The sequence below is a fragment of the Ictidomys tridecemlineatus genome, chromosome 3 (genome assembly GCF_052094955.1).
Source record: "Ictidomys tridecemlineatus isolate mIctTri1 chromosome 3, mIctTri1.hap1, whole genome shotgun sequence".
In the NCBI taxonomy this organism is placed as follows: domain Eukaryota; kingdom Metazoa; phylum Chordata; class Mammalia; order Rodentia; family Sciuridae; genus Ictidomys; species Ictidomys tridecemlineatus.
In genome coordinates this window covers 95,571,449-95,594,382 of record NC_135479.1, presented here as the reverse complement: position 1 = coordinate 95,594,382, position 22,934 = coordinate 95,571,449, and the positions used below count along the sequence as shown (strand labels likewise).

The following is a 22,934-nucleotide window of genomic DNA, read 5'->3' as shown; positions in this document are numbered from 1 at the left end:
CTCTTTCCACTTATATGGCCCATTATCAATTTCTGCTCAGGTTTCATGACATTATGGAATGGTTGCCACTAGCACTGCCCACTCCTTGTTCCCCGTCCTCAGAACACTAGTTGCCTGTTGTCTGTTGGCAAGGAGTCCTAAGAATTGAAATGTGTGAAGTGTTGATAGAACCTCATGCTTTGGGCTGCTGTCCTCCCCTCCCCCACCCCATCACTGACAGACTTGTTCAATCTGCCATCTTGCCACTTTGTCTTCTTGGACTGCCTCCTTTGCCTCCAGTTTCAGAGCTCTTGTCCTACCTTCTCCCAGGTTTTAGCACCCACCAGTCCTGATCTTTCTATCATATCAGTTCCCATATCCTAGGTCTTTCCTTCCTGTCAGTCCTATAAGATCCTGTTCTCTTCCTTCTTGAAGAGCACCCCTGACTGGAAATCATATCTGCACTTAGCCTGTAACTGTTACCTTCCTCCAAAGAACAGAGCATCATGCAAGATCTGCCCAGGATGATTCAATTCATGGTGAAGCTAGAACCTAGAGCATAATTGTCGGTCCTCCCACCTGTAAACAGAACTGGGCTTGCCTATTATTTTGCAAGTTCATGACTTAAAGCATTGCTATTTTTCATCAAAGAAACACTATTAGCAGAAGGAAACTAGTGGTTAATATTAATATTGTTTGGTTCCTATAATTGATTTCCCTCAAAGTTGCTGAGGGATGGACTGAAATACGTCCATTTCCCATTTGTTAATTCCTTCATTTCTTTGTGTATACTCTACTCTGCTCCTTATCTTACCTGAAGGGCTCTGTGTGTCTCAGTTTAATCCAGGAAAAGTGAGGATTGGGTATGGTTTGCTTTACTGATACCATATTATATTCAAAATAGGTTAAAATATGGAAATTTTTTCCATTTTTGGAAAGGATCTGATTATCTCAATGTAGATTTCCAGTTGAAAAGTTGGCTGTCCTTTTTTTCTTAGAGTAGAATTGTTCAAATGAAATCATTAGGTTATCTCACCAAAATATTTTAATGTAATAATTATACAGCTATGCATACAGTTTATAGCTCTTATTATCATTTAATATTCATAACATTGTCCAAGAGATGTGAAGCTTATCAAAAGTTAGCAACAATAAATTAGACCCAATAAGAATTCTTCATATTCCATGATTTCACCTGATCAACTGTATTTCATCATACAGAAACACAGGGTCTGCCCTACCTTAATAACAAAGATCATGCAGTGTTTGGGGTTTTTCTTGAATAAAAGCAACAATCTTATTTGCATTTCTTTGAAGGAAAAAGCTGAAATGAGAACAGATGATTGGGAAAATGACTGACAGATGAGGAGAGATTCTAACCACAGATTTCAGGATTTAATTTAGGATGTGTGTGTGCGACTTCTCAAATGAGAATTTGAAAAATGGAGATTTTTGTCTATTTGACTTGGGGTCTCTGTGCCCAGCTGTGTGCCCTGGTCAAGAATTTCTCCAGTGCATGCTCCCCATGATGCCTAGAGGTGGTGGGGAAGAAGTTCGGAGAAGGGTGTCCAGCATGGGGAGACCAAAGTAACAAGTTCTAGTACTCTGCAGAACAGAGGGAGGACCGTGGTTCCCAATAGCCTGCTCCACATATGAACAGCTAGAAGAAGGGGCTTAGAGTCTCCACACACAAAGTAACAATGCAGAGGTGGGACCTTAACTTCCCTGATTGGATCAGTGCATATGATAGGCATGTATTTTGTTGTTTGTTTCTTTGGGTGTTGGGTATTGAGCCCAGAGGTACTATATCATGGAGCTACATTCCCAGTCCTTTATAGTTTTTATTTTGGAACAGCCTTGCTAAGTTGCAGAGGCTGGCCTCAAACTTGCCATCTTCTGCCTCAGCCTCCCAAGTTACTGGGATTACAAGCAAGCATGTACTACTGTGCCTGGCTTTATATATGTATTGAAATATCACACTATACCCTATTAATACATATTATTGTGTGTCAATCAAAGACATTTTTTAATGTTTAAAGAGATAGAAATGTTTACCACCCTGATTTGATTATTATACTCTCTGTATATGTATCAGATTTTTCACAGTGTACCCAGTAAATTTCTACAACTAAAATATTTTTTAAATGTGTGAATCTGTGCATTCATTCACCTTTGGTTCTTTAAAGTCCCTCTAATATGCCTTCTCTACCAGCCTGTCTGACTTTTCTATCATCAGTGACACCTGAATAAATTTATTCTCCACTCCCCACAAGAAAAAAAATTTAAAAACACTTATCATCACCATGTTTTAGTCATTTATACCATTATCATCTTGCATGGCAGTTCCTTTATAACACAGTGGAAATATGGCTCAATTGTTAGTTCTGAAACCAGAATTAAAATTTGCAGTAGCAGCATCTCTTTGTGATAAATAACATCTTTACAACTTGATCAGTTCCCAAAAACTATTTTTATAAAGTTGACTTAAGTAATAAACAGTGGTTTTTTATTTTAAGTATTATATTTTAATTATTATACTCCAAATACATTTGGAGATCACCTTGTTTTATTAATCACTTATTTCAACTCATTCCTGACACTTCCTTCCACTGTGCCAAAGAGAAGACTAGAGTCGGCACATGCACTTATATGCATTCAAGAAAAGTGTCCCAGGCTTTTATTACTTCTCGTTTTCACCTTGTTGGTTTTCAAGTTTCAACACTTTTTTTTTTTCAATAAATAAAGAAATAAGGATGTAAGGGCTGGGGAAGTAGCTCAGTGGCAGAGTACTTGCTTAGCAGGCATGAGGCCCTGGGTTCCATCCTCAGCACCACAAAAATAAATAGACAAACAAGGATTAAAACTTGAGACAATATCCTAGATAAAGAACCAAGTGTGAAATTTCAGTTACTCTGTTTTTACTAGTTTTTCTACCCTTGCAAATGTTTATGAAATATTTATAATAGCCGCTGTTAAAATTTTATTTTCTCTAATTTGTTAAAAAAAAAGTGTAACTTTAGTACAATGATGTATTACATTTTTCATGAAAAACCATGAAGATATCTCTATATTTGAACCTAATGTCAATATAAATTTGTGAGGTCTTATTTTTCTATTAATACCTATATTTTGTAATATATGTGATATGTTTTATATATGTTTGTCATAGATGCATTTGACTACATTTATATATTCACAGAGATTTATAGAGAGGCATTAAAAAACAGGCATAGTCAGTTCGTTATATATAAAGGTTATTGAGGATGCAAAGATATAAAAGATAGAAGAACCTAGTAATTGCCTTTAAGATCAGAGCACAAAGCATTAGTTTGGATTTTACAAGGCCAGCCAGCAACAAAAGAGCAGTAATTTATGAGCTCAGCGTAAAAGAATAGCATAATTGCATTAAAAATTAATGCTAATGAACACTAAAATGGGGAAGGTGGGTATGATGAAAGTTTGTATTCATCTTTCCTGGTTTGAATGATGGCTAGTGGCTTGATTAATGGCTTAATTTCTATCAATTAGCGGGGAAAAATCTCCTGCGAGACAAGGGTAAATTGAGCATTGAATTACATATCTTGCTTTTGTGTGCTAAGAAAAAAGAGCTGCGTATCTCTGATATTAGCCACAGTGACAAATGTGGTGTGCCCCGCGATGTCTGCATTAGCTCTCCTGACAGGCGAGTTGTGTGTGGTTATGGGGTGTTTGGAGATGGCTGGCAGACAGCATTCGCTGTGAGCTCCTTAGAAACACACAACTCTTCCATTTACAGAATTTTAATTAGAGTCAGTAAGAATTCTAGAATTAAAGTGGACAGCAAACAGCAACTGCAGATTCTGTGTTCAGACCTACTAATCTAGAATATCTCAAAGTATCTTCCTTTCTTTCCCTCTGTTAAAATAAGCAAACTTCCAGCCGCTCTAGTTTTGCTGGAATTGTTATTTCTTCCCACTCTGTTACAGTGGATTTCACTGCCTAGCTTTATTGTGTCTGAAACAAAATGTAAGGCAGTGGTCTATAGGGTTGTTCTGCATAGTGATTGTTGGTTCAGCCCAATTCACAGATACCGTTCTAGCTTTTGTAATTGCAGTTGCTACATAGCAAATAACCAACTACTTGGCTTTGAAAATATCCTACTTTGGTTATTTGCTAGTTTTCTAGAAACTGTATTTTTTTAATTATTTTTAAGGGTTTATATATATATGTATATTTAGGGGGGTGGTGCTGGGGATTGAACCCAGTGCCTTGTTTGTGTATGCGAGGCAAGCACTCTACCAACTGAGCTATATCCCCAACCCTAGAATGTAATATATTTAAATTTTTTTTCAAACGTGATTCTGAAAATATAGGTCTGTGATCTAGCTCAAGATAATGCAAGAGAACACAAGACTTCTCTCCACATGACACTTGCTCCGTTATGCTATGCTGAATGGAGAGGCATTAAAATGCAGATGGAAAACAGCACTAAGAACACTGCTATTTCTAGTAAATGAATGGGGTGGGAGAATAATTTGTTGCTTGGAGAGAGTAAGCAGAGAATTTATTTGACTAGGAAATGATGACTGGATCACAGTTCAGAGATTGGGTCCCAGTTCTGCCACCAGCCAGTCATGTGGCCTTGGCCAAGTTGCTTAGCAGCCTCAGTTTCTCATCTTCATGGGGAGAACAATCGGTTCACCTCTTGCCCTTACGATAGAGAAACCAGGCAGTTCCCAGGAAATGCTTAGCAAGTATCCAAGGGTAAGTCCCTCTTTATTTTTTTTAATATTTATTTTTTAGTTGTAGTTGGACATAATACCTTTATTTATTTATTTATTTTTATGTGGCGCTGAGGATCGAACCAAGGGCCTTGCGTGTGCTAGGTGAGCACTGTACCGCTGAGCCCCAGCACCACCCTGGGTAAGTCCCTCTTGCTGCTCCTTTTATTGCTTTTTCTACCAGAACAGCTCACCTGGCTTTTTTTTAAACAACCATTTAAATGAAAAATTGGCCTCTGACCTTCCCCATTAGAAAGGCATTAAAAATAATGAACAAAATGAAAATTTCTGTGGACTGATTGAGCATGGTGGTACACACCTGTCATCCCAGCTGCTTTGGAGGCTGAGGCAGCCTCATACAGCTCGTGAGACCCTGCCTTAAAAAAAAAAAAAAAAAAAGGCTAGGGGTGTAGCTCAATTGTAAAGCACCACTGGGTTCAATTCCCAGTACCAGAAAAAAGCAAATTTCTGTGGACCTGCCAACACTGGGCAGAAACACATTAGCTATGAATTTCGGTCTCTGTTACTGTGAGCAGTTTGTTGCAGACATCCATGAGGAAGTGGCAGAACCTCTCTCTCAGGCCACTGTCACCTATCGGCTAAACGCCGCTCTCCTCAGCCCATGGCATTTAGTGGAGCTGGGTGGGCTTCATGTCTCAGTGGCCAAGAGGCCTGGAATGGGCCTTTCGTGCCTTCTCAGAGATGTGTGAGCCAAAGCCAGCCACTAGCCTGGCTACCAGCTTTACACCATCCTCTCAGAAAGTTGTATATTCACACTTCTTAGCTGGCTTAGTAGTACTAAATAGCTATTAAGTGCTCTTAATGGTTGGCCCTGCACTGAGCTCGGGTCTCACCTCAGAGTTTCACAGGGCAGCTGCAGAGGTGCCACAGTGTCAGGGAGCTCTTTCCTGGGCACCTTACCTTGTTAGTGTCCTTTAACTTTCATGTAGTTGACAAATGAATATGGACTGCTTGCTAAGTCACAGCACCCTTGGCTAAATTCTGGAGGTTAAACCAGGAGGAAGTTACTGCCAGGGTGAGAGGCATACCAAGGCCACTGGTGTGGGGAAGAGGCAAGGAGGGCATCATCAGAAGCAGGCCTAGGGATGCTTCAGCAAGGCAGGGTGCTGGGTACGAGTTTGCTTGGCCTGGATGCCTAGCTCACTTGCATTTATTGGAATGGGTGGCCAAAATTCTCTTTCAGTGACGCAGTCACCTCAGATTATTCCTGTTACTTAATCTGACATGGTAAACTATTCAAGGTGAGTTGGTCTTGGACCCATCTGAGGGGGCTGTTAGGAGAGACACCTGAGAGTCTCAGCATCTGTTACAACACAACAGCCCTGTAGCTGAGTTTCTGCATAACTAACAAGCTAGACCTGTTCCCCTAAGGAGTTTCCTAGTCTTTCAATTTATTTGTGTTATCTGTTCTAGAAATCTGTTCCCAGGGTATTGGTCCTGTGAACAACCTTAGAAGTTGGGATTGGATAGATATCTAATGCACACTTTGTAGAACTTTCAAAAGAAATATTGAAAATGTTATTTTTTAAAAGGAAAGAAATAGTTGTGTTTTCTTACAGTTTTTTTGTCCATGAGAAATTGTTCTGATAACTTTAGAATTCAGGTAAGATTTATGAGATATTTTGTTTGCATGTAAATGTTATTAAGTAACATACAAGTCTGTTGTTACTGGCACTTTACACTTCTTGTAAAGCAATTGAAAATGCTTTACATTTCAAAGGATTTTTTAAGTATATATGTTGTATGACCAAAAGAAATTTAATAGGTGTTTCCATTCTTGACCAAAATTTGAGCCAAGTTAATCTGAAAATAAGATAATCTTTTGTATTATTCATGTATTTGTAGCAATACTATTAGTATATAATTTTTTTCCTGGAAGAGTATATCATAAGTAACTCAATAACTGGGGCCAACTGACCCAAATTCTCTGTAACATAAAATGCATTTTAACTTTGGGGAAATTCATAAAATATTAATATTTGAGAGGAGTCAGTTGAGTATGAGACCTTTGTGTTCAAGGTATCTTTCATTAAACTCCTGGATGTTGCATCTTGTGCAGTAGCGCCATCTGCTGTCATGAACACAGAATTGCTATGAGAGGGGGCTGGTTTATGTTCACAGGCCACCCATGCACTACAGATGAAAATGTCTTTTCAAATGAAAAGTTTACATTAGGCCACATCATCTTTAATTAGTAATTTTAAATTTGTACGCTAGTTGATAGTATTTTAAAACAAACCCTGTAAGTGTTATAACATGAAATTAATTGTCAAATATAACTTGAAGTAGCAGGAAAGCCTCGTCATTAGTGATATAACATCAATAGTAACTAATAAGACACTTGACTTTAATTTTTATCACAAAAAGAACAAAATTATTTTTTTATTCAGTGAGTTAGTATTGATTTTTTTTTTTTTGGTCTCAAATGACAAGGCTTTCTGATTTTTTTTTTATTTTATTGTGAAATGCGAATCTCTTCTGACATCTGACAAACAGCATACAAATGTCCTTTTATTTACCAGTAATATGTTTGTAAAAAGTTGTTAAGTGCAAATGAATATGTTTCCTCCCTTTTTACATGTCAACGTCGTAAACCAACCAGTAGTCTTGATTCTCCCCCAAACTTGGGTATGTGTCTTTATTTACTTCATGGCTGGGGCTTAAAAATACTTTTGTAGGCTGAGTGTGTGTGCAGAGCATCCTGGCATTGGTACAGTACTTCTAAACAAGCCTGCGTGTGTAACTTAAGAGATTGAACTTAAAACAGCACAATGCATGTTATTGATGTGTGTTTTCTGCCTCCTACAGTGACGGGCTATACTCAGGACATACGATTGCAGACATTGACACGAGGACTTTGAGTACAAAGCAACCAATGTCTGTTGTTTTCAGACAACATATTGCTAAGCTGTTATAAGGCCGAAAATGTGAATCTCCCTTGAGTCTTTCAAATTCTAATTCAAACGTTACTCTTACCACCAGGAAGACGGTCCCCACACTGAGAGATAAAAGCTGTGCTGGCTTATTTCCACATGCAGTCAGGCAGACCTGCTTACTCTTCTCTGCCCTGTCACTTAGTCCTGAGGTGATTTTCAGAGAAGCCCAGAGATAATGCTGTGCTCTCTAATCTTTCCCCTTCTTCCCTCTGTGATTTCTGCACTACTGTTTTAATAAGCACACTGGCCATTTGGACAGCTTCTGTGGCAACACATTTATTAGGAGATGGTCATATTTCCAAATTTAAAGCCATAAACACTACAAACTTTAGACATCAGTACAGTTTTGTGAGTTCACCTCTGACATTAAATACTAATGATGTTGCGTTGCACATCCAGATGAGAGTATGCTAGAGAAAAAATCCAAGACGTCCACATCTTGAATTGATACATAGACATCATCCTGAGATCAGAAATAATGTTTTTTGGTTGGGAATCAGTGATGGAGAAGTAATCCTGCTGGCACAGCTAATCGGAACCTAGCCAAGCAAAGGCTGTTTTCACACTGACGAAGAAGTAGCATCAGATGGAATGGTGCCCTGTCTGTCATATCAACAGCACTACCCGTGTGGTAAATTTTAAAACCACCCACTGGTAAGGGAGTGTTGGCAGTGATCAGAGCCGGGCAGAGCCCTCGTCCCCATGCTCAGCATGTGCACAGGGAAAGCCCTGAGTGTGTGGAGCATTGGCCCTCTGGGCACTTTGCCCAGCTTGCAGTTGTGTAGACAACACTGTCTTTTAGTGGTGGTGCATCGGTTGCAGCAGCCGCATCCCAGCATGCCATGCACAACTCCCCACCTGAGGAGAGACCAGACATAACAACAAAGGAGCTGCCTAAATCATGATTTGTGATTGGACAAAAGTTAAGACAAAGACTTTTAAGAAAATATTAATTCTTATTGAACCTAGATTATCAAATTTCTTATTTTTTATGTTGATCTCTATAGCAGCATTTAACCTTCTCAGCTTAGAGCTACTGAGATGTAAGTATTGCTTTGCAGCCTAAATCCCAAAATTGGTAGGTGATTTAGCTGTGCATACGATGGCTCCTATGTATTTGTATCAGCTCAGAGAGAGTGTTAGCAGTTTTTCTGCTCAGCTAACATGAACAAGAGGATTCAAAAATAGAAAATGATGTATGCACATGGCTGCTGATTAAGCACTGTGATAGCAAAAGACTTGAAATGACTCAGTTAATTGGGCATTAGTAGCAAAAACTACCATAAGAATACATTGCTATGCAGATGCAAAATACAATGATGACATCTAAGCTACTACAGAGTTATAGTGAAAAAAGTTAAACATATAAGAGTGTGTGGTATACAAATTTTGTATAGTAAGAAGAGAAAGTATACTTATATTTTCAGAAATAAACAATGGAAAGATAATTTTAAACTTAATAACAGTGATTACCTATGGATTGGAGAGAGAGTGGAGCTATGGAATATGAAAAGAAACCTAGATCTCTGCATGATGATATTTTAAGTTTGAGCTAAACATTATTGTTTTTTGCAATTAGAAAACAAACATTAGGGGCTGGGGTTGTAGCTCAGCGGTAGAGCACTCACCTAGCACAGGGGAGGCCCTGGTTTCAATCCTCAGCACCACATAAAACTAAGTAAATAAAATAAAGGCATTGTGTCCAACTACAACTAAAAAATACTTTTAAAAAAACCATTATCACCAAGCAAGACCTAAAAAATAAAAACAAACAAACGAACCTACATCAAATTTCTAGTATAATTGCAAGAATTGGGAGGGCTAAGGCAGAAGGATCACAAGTTCAAGGCCAGCCTCAGCAACTTAGCAAGGTCCTAAGCAACTTAATGAGACCCTGTCTCCAAATAAAAAATTTAAAAAACTAGGAATGTAGCCCAGTGGTGAAGTGCCCTGGGTTCAGTCCCTAGTATTGCCAAAGAAAATTATACCGTGTTAATAAATCTGTTGCCAGTGTCAATGATTATCTTATTATTTGAAACTAATACATACTCACAAGGAAAAACAAATGAGTACTTTCAATTGTGTTATTAAGACCTAAGATTTTTAGAGTAGCAGAAAAATATGTAAATCTAAAAGACTATGAATCCTCTGATCTTTGGTTGGTTGGCAGTGTCAGCATGAACTCATATTTATTCTTCTGCTTTAAAAGTATATATCTTATCCCACCCCTAGGAAGACTCAGGAGCAATGGCGGTTCAGTAGCAGTGACACCCTCCATGCCAGGTTATCGTCTCTGAATGTCATTCCCCACCAAAAGGAGTCCAGGCTCTTCAGAGCAATGGCTCATTTCAGGGCTGGGGCAAGAAATTAAGAGGATTCTGGGTTGTGTTGCCACACCTTGTAACTACCAGGGATCAGGCACCACTTGGAGCATTTCAAGCACCAACATGGGGAACTACTTACTGTGGACTGAAATATAGTGGGCCTATAAATATTCTGAATTCAGAGTTGTTGTTTTTGATCATGTTCAGACCAAAATTGATTTTAAAAAAAGGGAAAGAATCAAGCCTTTCTTGTGACTTTTATGACTTTTCTATATAGGCTGTATTTCAGGGCCACCAAATAGGATAAGCTCTTCATTACAGAAGAGCCAGAGCTGATAAAGGCAGGAACAGTACTAGAATTAGAAAGCTACCATTTTACAGCCTCTAATGAAATAATTGATCTGAGAACCAAACATCGACATTACTGGAACCATTAAGTGAAAATTTGATGAATTTTATGGTGGAGGCTCGGGCTAGTCAATCTTTTTTTTAAATTTTATTTTTATTCTAATTTGTTATATATGACAGCAGAATGTGTTACACTTCATATTACACATAGAGAGCACATTTTTCATATCTCTGATTGTACCCAAAGTATATTCACACCATTCATGTCTTCATACATGTACTTAGGGTAATTATGTTCATCTCATTCCACCATCTTTTTTACACCCCTTGCTCTCTCCCTTCCCCTCCCTCCCCTTTGCCCTATCTAGAATAACAAATAACCCAATCAATAAATGGGCAAAGGAACTCAGCAGATACTTCTCAAAAGTGATATACAATCATTCAACCAACAAATATATGAAAAAATGTTCAACATCTCTAGCTATTAGAGAAATGCAAATCAAACTACTCTAAGATTTCATCTCACTCCAGTCAGAATGGCAGCTATTAAGAATACAAACAACAATAAGTGTTGGCGAGGATGTGGGGGAAAAGGTACACTTATACATTGCTGGTAGGACTACAAAATGGTGCAGCCAATATGGAAAGCAGTATGGAGATTCCTTGGAAAACTTAGAATAGAACTACATTTGACCTGACTATCCCACTCCTCAGTCTATACCCAAAGGACTTAAAAACAGCATACTACAGGGACACAGCCACATCAATGTTTATTGCCCCACAATTCACAACAGCTAAAGTGTGGAACCAACATAGATGCCCTTCAGTAGATGAATGGATAAAGAAATTGTGGTATATATACACAATGGAATATTACTCAGCAACAAAAGAATAAAATCATGACATTTGCAGGTAAATGGATGGAGTTGGAGAATATAATGCTAAGTGAAGTTAGCCAAACTCAAAAAAACAAATGCCTAATGTTTTCTCTGATATAAGGAGTCTGATTCATAGTGGAGTAGGGAGGGGAAGCACTAGAAGATTAGACGAACTCTGGTCAATCTTAACATCACTAAGAGTGGGAGAAGCACCAGCTAGTGGGACATGTGGGGACTTAAGCTGTGGCTCCCATAGTATGTTTTTTACCAAAAGAAATTGAACCTGAATGCTTTCCATAATAGGTTAAATGATCTTTTGAGATAAAGTCAATCAGATCCATAATACAGGACATTGTGTGGCACAATCCAGTTCCTTGGACCAGTATGTGGCTGTGAAAGAGAAGCATGGTACACTATATATAGTAGAAAGGAACTGAAGGTGTGAGGGGCACACTCCATGTTTGTACCCCAGTTCACATGAGCTGAGTGAAGACTCTGCTAGACAGTCATTCACATTTTGCATGGAAGTGTTATAGTATGTCCAAGTGTGAAAATGATACTACAGATAGGTTGTTGTCAAAGTCCTTATCTGTTAGCAATACCAACTAAGGTACTTAAGGGTAACAACGTGACATGAGTCTCAAGAGAAAAAGTTCTTATTATAGCTTAACTATAATATAATGTCTTTTCATCCAGTTAATTTTTTTCTTTTCTTTCTGTTTATTTTGCTTGTTCATTTGTTTGCTCTTACAGGTGCATTATAGTTGTACATAAAAGTTGGGTTCATTTTGACATAATCATGTATGTCCCTCCCCTCCTCTGTCCCCCTCCTCCTCTTCCTCTATTCTACTGATCTACTTTGCACTCATTAGTATGTTTTTTTCTCTTTTAATTTTTTTATTAGTTGCTCAAAATATTACAATGATCAGTATGTTTTTAATTGTTGCTTTATAGCCATACATAAAGATGGAATTCACAGTGGTATATTTATACACACACATAGCATAATTTTGTCAAATTCATTCTGCATTTTTTTCTCTTTCCTGTCCTTTCACCCTCCATCTCCTCCTAATCCACTGATCTTCCTTCTGTCTTTATGAACCCACCACCAACAACACCACTGTCTCTTTTTTTATTTTGATCTAGCTTCCACATAAGAGAGAACATTTGACCCTTGATTTTCTCAGTTTGGTTTTTTTATTTTTTTTCTTAGCATGATGTTCTCCAGTTCCATTCATTTACCAAAAAATGCCATAATTTCATCCTACTTTATGGCCGAATAGAACTCCATTGTGTATGTATACCTCATTTTCTTTATCCATTCATCCACTGACAGGCACCTGGGCTGGTTACATAACTTGGGTGTTGTGAATTGCACTGCTATAAATATTGATATGCCTATATCACTATAGTATGCTAATTTTAGTTCTTTTAGAGAAATACAAAAGAGTGGGATATCTGGGTCATACAGTGGTTCCATTCCTAATTTTTTTTTTTGAGGAATTTCCATGCACTTTCCAGAGTGGCTATACTAGTCTGCAGTCCCACTAATAATGTATGCATGTCCCTTCCCCCACATCCTTGTCAGCATTTATATTATGGCTGCCACAAATGACTAGAGTGAGATGAAATCTCAATGTAGTTTTGATATACATTTCCCTAACTGGTAAGAATGTTGAGGGCTGGGGTTATAGCTCAGTGGTAGAACACTTGCCTTGCACACGTGAGGCTCTGGGTTCGATCCTCAGTACCACATAAAAATAAATAAAATAAATAAAGATATTGTGTCCATCTTAAAAAAAAAGAATGTTGAACATTTTTTCATGCATTTGTTGGCCATTTGTCATTTGTGTTTCTCCTTTTGAGAAGTGTCTGTTTACTTCTTTTGCCCATTTTATTATTGCGGGTATTTTGAGAGTGTGTGTGTGTGTGTGTGTGTGTTTTAAGTCTTTAAGTTTTATATATTCTGGTCATTGATCCCCTAACTGAAGAGTAGCTTGCAAAAATCTTCTGCCATTCTGTAGGCTCTCTCTTCAAAATTATTTATCATTTCCTTTACTGTGCAGAAGCTTTTAATTTGATACTGTCCCACTCAATTAAATTCTTGTTTTTATTTCTTAAGCATAAGGGGTCTTGCTAAGGAAATCAACACCTGTGCCACTATGTTGAATTGTTTAGCTCATGTTTTCTTCTAGCAGTTGCAGAATTTCTTCTCTAATTCCTAAATCTTTGGTAGACTTTCATTTGACTTTTGTGTGAGTTAAGAGATAGGGATCTAGTTTCATTTTTCTACATATGGATATCCAGGTTTCCCAGCATCATTTGTTTAAAAGCCTATATTTTCTCTAACATATATTTTTGGCACCTTTGTCAGGTACCAGGTGGCTGTCTCTGTGTGTGTTTTCGACTTCTGTTCCACTAGTCTTCATGCCTGTTTTGGTGGCCAATACCATGCTGTTTTTGTAATTATAGCTCTGTAGTATAATTTGAGATCAGGTATTGGGATGCCTCCTATATCACTCTTCTTGATCAGGATTGCTTTGACTTTCTGGGTCTCTTATTATTTCAAATGAATTTTGGAACTGATTTTTCTAGTTCTGGGAAGAATGTCATTAGTATTTTGATGAGAAATCTGTATATTGCTTTTGGTAGTCTGGCCATTTTGACAATAGTAGTTCTGCCCATCCATGAATGTGGGAGGTCTTTTCATCTTGTGTTTCTTCAGTTTCTTTCTTCAGTGTTCTCTAGTTTTCATTATAAATGTCTTCCACCTTCTTTGTTAAATTAATTTCCAATAGAGTTACTTCATAGAAAGAAAGAGCATTGCTTAAGTATAGTATTGACAAGCTTACACAAAAATACACTAATATTACATCCTTTCTTCTAGACCAAGCCACCTTGGGAGAACAAGTAAAACGAGTGAAAGAAATTGAAGCCATCGAAAGTGATTCTTTCATCCAGCAGACATTCAGATCAAGTAAGGAAATCAGAAAGGTAAGCCCACACAAGCATTGAGTTGGCCTGACTCCAGCCCAGGAGGGCCTCAGTCTTGGCTGTGAGTGCTACTTATGCCAAGTTAAGGAGGGCCAGAGTAAATCACTGAATTCAGGGCAAGATTAGCCCATGCAGAAGTAGAGAGCACAAATGGATCCGATGTGTATTTTAAATTTACCAAAGAAGACAAAGATGTTAGAAGATGGTTCTGAAACAGTCATATGCATTTCATGAACATAGCAATTTTCTTTTCAAATGTATACATCTTTTTTTAAAATTGACATTCCCAGAAAAAGTTAGGAGAGGACTTTGTCATAAAACTATTACCCCAACAGTAGCACATATCTGTTTTTTGTCCTGAGGTACTTCACTCAGCTCCAGTTAAAGGATTTTTGAACTACATTTTGCTTCTGTTGAGTTTTCCATATATTCATTCTCTCATTAGTAAGGATGGTTTTAGAAATTTATAATCCTTTACTAGAAAAAGATTCTGGAAAACACAAATAGTATTTAATAATGTTAATATAAAGAAGATATGGCTACCCCCTATTCTAAAATAGTGCCTGTGTGCAAATGTACTAACAGCTGTATAATACCTTGATGATGAATGTAATAATTCATTTTTTTCCTCTGATATTAGAAATTAACTAGTGATGTTTAGAGAGAGATGACATACATGTTTGCAAATATCCATTATTATCCCCTCAAAGTACATTTTTCAAGATGAAGTTATTTATTTAGGGTTATATTGTTTAATATGTTTTCAAAACCATTGTGCCAACTCAAATTCTACCCAAAGTGCAAGGTGCCTCCGCTTCTGTGCTGATCTGCAGGCTGTCAGGCCCTCTCATCTCACTCTTCCTGACCTGGTGGGCACTTTTGCCATCACAGGTGAGGTGGAAGTTTTTATTTTCACACACTCTTGAAGTCATCCCTCCAGAAGATGTGAGTTGGGCATGCGTGCCCCCGCAGGGCCAGGTGCTGCAGAGCCACAGTCCCCATGCTGTCGAGGGGTGGATCATCTTTGGCTTCTGGTGATTATCTGTTGCAGCTCCTAAACCTGCAACTGTGAAATGGACACCCATCTTACTTAACACCTTACTTTTGCATATTGTAAGGACCTTCATCTGTCCTATTAGAATTACTGTAATTTATTTTTAAATTTGCTCTTCTGGTTATCTGTTTTCTGAAACTCCCTTGACTTCTCAGTTTATACTGGACTCTGTTCTAATCAACTAGCATTTTCTCTTCATGGAAATGTTTACTCCTCTATATTTAATATACTATCTTTTTTTCTAAATGACTTTTTCCTATTTGACCCAATAATATTTCACTTTAAACTTATTTTTAATTCAGTGCCTCTCCTTCAGGAAAGTGTGCATTGAAAGGTAAGAAGTAGTGTTAACAGGAGAACACACCAGAAAGCCTCAGAATGGCATTTGCCTTGGTGGAGGTACAGTCTGGAGTCTCAGCCATCTGGCTGAGTGCCCACACTTCCAAATGACCAGAAGACCAGTGATAGGCAAACAGTAGCATCTAAAAAAGAGCTGAAATGCTCATGTCTGCAGTGTTTACCAAGGATTCAAGGTGCCCAAGAAGGTGAATTGTGTATCAGGAGATGATTAGCAAAGAGAAGTGAGGACCTCAAGGATGGATGCAGATCATGGGGAACATGTCAGGCTGTCCCTAGTGCATGGCAAGATAACTTTGAGGACTGCGGTCCACTCATTCCTCTTGTGGACAGTTCATTCATGGGTGTGAGGTCCATGTCTCTGAAGAAGGCTGCTCTGTGCTGGCTGCCCCTCAGCTGGCACAGTCATTCTAAAGCTGGGCAAATTCCACTAATCAAGCTAGGGAGCTGATACCAAAAGCGTTCCAGACACTGTGTCTCCTGTGACATGTTTATCTAACTAGTTTAACTTTCTGAAAGCATTTCTTTGGCCTGAGTAGACAGGGGATCTGATAGTTCCTGATGTATCCTTAACTTTAGGAGCCAGGATACAGCTTGTTTCCAAACTGCTGTTTGGTGTCAGTTACTCAAGCCTCAGGTCCTATCTCTGGCAGATAGCCCATCTGTGCACTAGAGGGGGCTCAAGAGCCGAGGCCCTGTGGGCTTCTGTCTTCAGCTTGAAGAACCTTGTAAAGCCGAATTTTTCAAACTGAACCACCAGGTGGCAGTGTCACCCAAATCTAGAAGTTCCCTGGGACCCATTTTGAGGTTTTATAATCAAGGCAAAATTTTCTTCTACTTTTTTCTTCACTTAAATAAAAAGGCTATTCATGATTATCCCCACATTTTTAAACTGCATGTTGTTAAATAATAATGTCCACGTTCTGATTCTAGCCTTTGAGAGCTTCACTTTGTATGTTTATATGTACTTCTCAGAGATAATTGTTGATGTACCCCACAGGCAAACACAGAATGAGATGAACCTGACATACAATAGGCTGTTTTGTCTCTCCATTTGAAGAGCAGGGCTCCATGGATTTGGCATCTAGAATAGCAGCACTTCACCTCTTATCTAGGCTGTTCAGCATGGAAGCTATTAGCTCAGCGGTGGGAGCATTGCTGAGCCATGTTACATGGAGACTCCGTAGCTCGCAGACCACACAGACGGCTAAGCGCTGACCTCCCGCCTTGCTGGATTGCCACACTTCCTTCCCCAAGCACAACTCTGGGCTTTGTGGTTAGATATCCCCAGTGGTATGAGGGTCAAGATATCATTAAGGCCATGAACTCCTGGACGTAGTGTTTGGAAGAATAAAATGTTTGAAACCTGGAGCTGGGAGTGCAGGTGTTTATTCCAAACTGTAAGAGCTGCCAAACCAAGACTTCTAAAGAACCTCACTGTGAATGTTTCAGATATATATGATGCTGCGCAGGTGTGCACACAGTGGTAGAAAGTGGACACACTGTCACTTCACGGTCACCTCTCCTGCGTACTTGCTCTGGGGCCTAAAATCTGCTCATTGCAAGAGTCCCCTATAGTATAGCTTTGTATGTTTTTGCTCTCATGTGGACTCAGATGGTCACCTGTGGTCACTTGCTTTCAGCCTAAAGAAATTCCTGTATATTTTTTGTATGTTGGGTCTGCTGGAAGGCTCTCAATTTTATTCTGAGAATGCCTTTATTTTCTACCTCTGCTGTTGAATAGTAGTGATGTTAGATACAGAGCTCTTGGTCATCGCTCCTGGCTGGGTACTTTGGACACACTGTCTGATTACTTCGGTACCCACTAATTCAGTTGAGAAGTCTGCCTTACTGTTGTGGGGATCCCTTATAAGTGACACTTTCCTCCTGCTGCTCTCAAGATTTTCTTCTTGTCTTCAACTTCCAGTATTTTTACTATAACATATCGGTGGGTCTCTTTGTGGTTACTCTAATTTGAATTTGTTGACATACCTAGAATTAATTATAAATTTGCACTATAACATACCTGAATTTATTATTCTTCAATAAATTCTGGAAAGTTGCAGTTATTATTTCTTTGAATATTTTTCCTTGTGCCTTCTCTGCAGTTCTCTGGTAATATCATGTGAGTGTTGGGGTGCAGATGGCATCTATATTTTCCATGTTTCTCTGAAGTTGTCTTTTTTGTTGTTGTTTTTTATACTGGGATTGAATCCAGGACACTTAAATACTGAGTCTCATCCCCAGCCCTTTTTATTTTTTATTTTGAGATACAGTCCAAATTTCTCAGGGCTCACTAAGTTGCTAAGGCTAGTTTTCAACTTTAGATCCTCCTGCCTCAGCCTGCAGAGTCACTGTGATTACAGACATGCTCTACTGTGCCCAGTTTGTCTCTATTTTTTTTATTATTGGTGCATATTTATTTTGCAGAATGGTGGGTTTCATTGTGGCATATTCATTCCTGCATGTCATATTCATTGATCCAATTTTACTCCCCAGTATCTCCCCTCCCCAAAGCCTGAATTCTATCTTACAGATAGAGTTATTGGTCTCCTAATTTCATGGCCTTCCTCCCTCCCCCACTTTTTTTCCTTCTAGCTTTCACATATGAGAGAAAACTTACAACTTTTCTGATTGACTTACTTTGTTCAAAATTATGATCTCTAGGTTTATCTGTTTTCCTGAAAATGACATAATTTTATTCTTCTTGTGGCTGTGTAAAATTACATTGTGCATATATACATTTTTTCTTTATCCATTCATCTGTTGATGGACACCTAGGCTGGTTCTAACCACCCCCCGCCCCCACCCTGTGCCCCCCCCCAACAGGGATTGAATGCAGGGGTTCTTAACCACTGAGCCACATCCTTAACTCCTTTTTAAATTTTATTTAGACAGAGTCACTTTCAGTTGCTTAGGGCCTCGATAAATTGCTGAGGCTAGCTTTGAACTCGCTACCCTCCTGCTTCAGCCTCCTAAGTCCTTGGGATTACAGGAGTGCACTACCACTGTCCCAGCTTCAGTGTACTTTTTTTTGTGTGTGTATGTGGTGCTAGGGATTGAACCCAGGGCCTGTGCATGCAAGGCAAGCACTCCACCGATTGAGCTATATCCCCAACCTCTTCAGTGTACTTTTAACTAAGTCAGATTTAATAAACATGTCCTTAAATATCTGTCCTCCGGATTTGAAAAGTAAGGGTTCCTGGACACCTTGATGACTGCCCAGAGATCTGCCGTCAGGGTCCTTTTGTCTTCTAGAGCGTTAATCTCTACCGTGAACATGGCCCAGCTTCCACTATCATAAAAGTAAATGCCCTGTTTTTAATTGAGTAAAATACTTTATGAGGATCTTGGCATCAGGAGTTGACTTCTGTCCCTGACTGCCACAGAACAACTGCTGTCAGGTGTGCCTTCCCACCACTAGCAGCAGTTTGAGCAGATGCATGAAGCTCAGTGCCTGGGCATCACATGGCAGGCTGCACACCCTGGCGACCCTGAGGGAAGGAACCAGAAGGAAAGCCCAGCTCTCTGCCTAGAACCAGTTTCCTGATGTGGCCCTGGAAGCAACAGCCTGTGGAGTGGTGGCATATTCCTCATCCTGTCTACAGTGTTCACTGTCTCTTTTCCCACTGTGTACTGCCCTCAAGACTCCTTTCTGTCTCCTTCTCACAGGGCACTCACTATTTCCTCTGGCTGAAGCACTCCCTCCTCCCATGCCTGGTTCCATCTCATTCTCAGGTCTTGAACTGTGCCTCCTAAGAAATGGCATCCCCTGCCCCCCAGTCTAAAGTAGAAGCCCTCCTTGGTCCCCATTCTCAGTGCCAACCCCTTGATGATACCCTGACAGGAAGCACTGCACTCTGGAATATGTCTTTATGCTGGTGTATATGTTTGTAATCTGCCAGCTCCACAACAGCATGTGACCTGCAGTCAGGCCAGGGGCATATCTATCTTGTTCTCTCTGTGTGCCCAGTACTTCCCAGTTGGCAGTGCTCCCCAGTGCAGATAAGTAGACATGTCTCCAATCCTAAGGTAAATAATATCTGAGAAAGGATTAGCTACTTCATACACAGTCCATTCGCTGGACATGTTTCCCAGTGACATCTACTTTATGCTTCATTCAGAAAAGTGAATGATTAAAAGTAGGTAAGTCAAAAAAAGTTGGGTGTAGTAGCACATGCCTGTAATCCCAGGGACTTGGGAGGCTGAGGCAGGAGGATTGCACATTCAAGGACAAACTGGGCCCTTTGGCAAGCCCCTAAACAACTTAGCAAAACTCTATCTCAAGATTAAAAAAAAAAAAAAAGGCTCACTGGTAAAATATTTTAAGGTTCAATCCCCAGTACCAAAAACAAAAAGCCAGAAGAAAATGGAAATTGGAAACAATAGGCAATTCTGATTGAATATTATTCTTGCTACCTGATGCTGACCAGTCACCTCCCTGGTCACCGCCTTTCCAGGGAGGACAGAGTTGGAGCTTACTGACTAAGCACCACATGGCTGATTCCCTCAAGGCAGGAACGCTGATTCACTAATATTTGTGTCCGCTGCACATGGCATAGTTTATGGCACTTGGTGAACAATCAGTCAGTGTGGAAAGAATTGTCTTTAGTTTGCAAGATGGTGTAATAGATTATGGCTTTTTTTTTTTAAAAGAGAGAGTGAGAGAGGAGAGAGAGATAGAGAGAATTTTTCAATATTTATTTTTTAGTTCTCGGCGGACACAACATCTTTGTTGGTATGTGGTGCTGAGGATCGAACCCAGGCCGCACGCATGCCAGGCGAGCGCGCTACCGCTTGAGCCACATCCCCAGCCCGATTATGGCTTTATTTCTTACCAAGATATGATGTACTTTTCTTCAAAACCTTTTTATATTTTAAACATCTTAAGTAACCTTAAAAGATAGGCTATGAGTCTATCAAGATATGAATGAATAAATAAAATCTGATAGATCCATACAATGGAAGATGGAATATCCAGAATACAGATCAATAGAGAAGGTAGATTATTTGGCTACAGAGGAATGAGAAGGTGGAAGAAGGGGGATGGTTGTTAACATGTCAGGCGGAAGGGTATGGTGAAAATTCTGTCAAGTTGTTTGTGATAATAGTATGGATATGGCAAAAGCCATCACATTATGCACTTTAGATGGGTGAATTTTGTGATATGGAATCATATCTGAATAGGTTAAATTTGTGTTTTAGAGAGAACCTTTGGTTTTGCATATTTATGGCTAAGAAGGTCAAGTAATACTGGCACTTTGTTGCCTGCTTATTTATTAGAATTTAGACACAGGATAGATAGATACATAGACAGATATTTCAGTAGCATAGGCTGATAAGCACCAGTTTTTTTTAAATATGCTGATCATAAGAAATAGTAAGCATTTCTTCCACATTTTTGTATTTATTTTAAGGAATAATTGCTTCTCATTCAGTAATGTAGGACCTTTTGGGCATGAATAGCATCTTAAAGGAGACAGCAGTTACTCACCATTGGAAATATTGTTAAAGCTCTTGTCTAAATCAACATGTGCTGCGTCTTCCAGGTGGTGGAGCCTAGTGAAGTGACACATGCGACTTCAACGGCAGGCCCAGCATCAGTAGTTGCTGACCCACCCAGTGCTGAACGGGAAGTAGACCCTGCCATCCCCACTGCTATCAAGTACCAAGACGACAACTCTCTGGCTCATCCAAATGTAAGACCCTAGAGCCTGGGGGTGTCCATTGAAGTCTAGTTAGGTGAAGTCAGTCCAGACTGGTGTCCTTTTATTCTTCACCAAGATAGCCATTGGAGGACATGGGTTCCTGAGTCGTCTTTGCTAAGCGTAGGCAGCTAGTCTCCAGCCCTGGGGTGTGTGGTACGGATTTGAATCTGGCATGGCCAGCTCATGTGGCCCGACTTCTGGAAGTAAGTTGTGCTTAAGAAACAGGTGAAAAGAAGAGCATTTTAATAAAGAGGCTGAAGTAATGGCTGAGCCGCAGTCCCTCCTTTGGCTGTGAGCGACCCACAGGTGTGGTGTGTGGCTATCTCTGTGACAGAGGAACTCACACTGGAGGTACAACTTGTTAGCTAGCATTAGTCCTCTCAAGACCTTCTGAACGTTATTCATTCCCAACAGATGGACTTTAATGAAGTAGTTCTGGGGCTAAACAGTATTCAGACCTGTGCTGAGAGAGGTCTTCCACAAAGGTTCATGTGTGGTCAAAGTAATTGGTTGGCAGTAACACTTTCCTTTCCCTTTTCTATTTCAGTTATTTATAGAGAAAGCAGAAGCTGAGGAAAAGTGGTTCAAGAGATTAATTGCTCTCCGACAGGAACGACTAATGGGCAGTCCTGTGGCCTGAGCAGTACACCTATGATTGAATTGACAGTAGCATTGGAAATTTATGTTTTTAAATCCCAATATTAACTTTTACTCTTAGAACTTAACTGTTTATATGAAAAGGTAATTTCATTTCATTCTTTCTCATGTGGGTTTGAATATTTGTTGATTTCAACTGAATCAAATATTGTGAAATTTCATAATGCATAATGCATGAAAATGTTGTACTGTTAATAAAACTAATCATAAAACATCAGTATTAAAATAACTCATGCTCAGTAGTGTTTGTTAATGCAGTGTGAAAATGTTGTGTGTGTAATGACCCAATATTGATTGATTATGTGTATATAAGAATCAAATTATATGCTGTAAATTTGAGATTCCATCTGTGAATCTCTTCTTATCCCCTACTGAAAATTTTTAGACACAACAAAATACACCCTAAACAGTCTGAGCAAAATAAGCATGTTAAACTTAAAGGAATAACATGTTTATTTTTAAGAGTTTCTTGACAATTAAATGAAGTGATGGTTTTGGGCTAGATATCAGCTTCTATTGGTACCCCTTTTTACCCTAGAGCAGACCCCAGCTCAGCCTTACAGAAGCCCTTTGCTTATGTGGACCTAACCACTTGGCTATGGGCCTCTGCAGGGAATGCGTTTCTGAGAAAACTAAGCAAAAGCTCCCACTCCGGTCCTCCCTGACCACTGCTGTTCCCCGTGGAGGAGAAAGGCTGAGTGCTGCCTGGGCGAGGCTCTGACTCTGCAAAGTAGATCGCAGTCCCAGGTGCCAGTACCAGAGGAAGCACTTCTGGTCTGGTCTTGCAGAGTGGTCTTCCTTCCCCACTGGGCTCAGAATTCTAGTCCCACTCTCATTCGGTCTCTGTGATGACTAGCATCTGTACTGGGCAAGCATAGAGATTACTTGGGGGAGGGTATCCAATGTGCGGAACATTTT

General features: G+C 39.5%; 1 protein-coding gene across 3 annotated transcripts in view; it reads left to right on the top strand.

Annotated features, from left to right (window-relative positions):
• Positions 1-22,245, top strand: part of Rsrc1 (arginine and serine rich coiled-coil 1) — a 368,715-nt gene extending 346,470 nt beyond the window's left edge. For all 3 annotated transcript variants that reach the window (XM_078043500.1, XM_078043497.1, XM_078043498.1), the window contains exons 8-10: positions 14,134-14,240; positions 21,201-21,350; positions 21,907-22,245. In XM_078043500.1, the coding sequence (XP_077899626.1) occupies positions 14,134-14,240; positions 21,201-21,350; positions 21,907-21,999 (350 nt within the window). In that variant the 3' untranslated portion in view covers positions 22,000-22,245. The remainder of the gene's footprint in view (positions 1-14,133; positions 14,241-21,200; positions 21,351-21,906) is intronic.
• Positions 22,246-22,934: the final 689 nt, after the last annotated feature.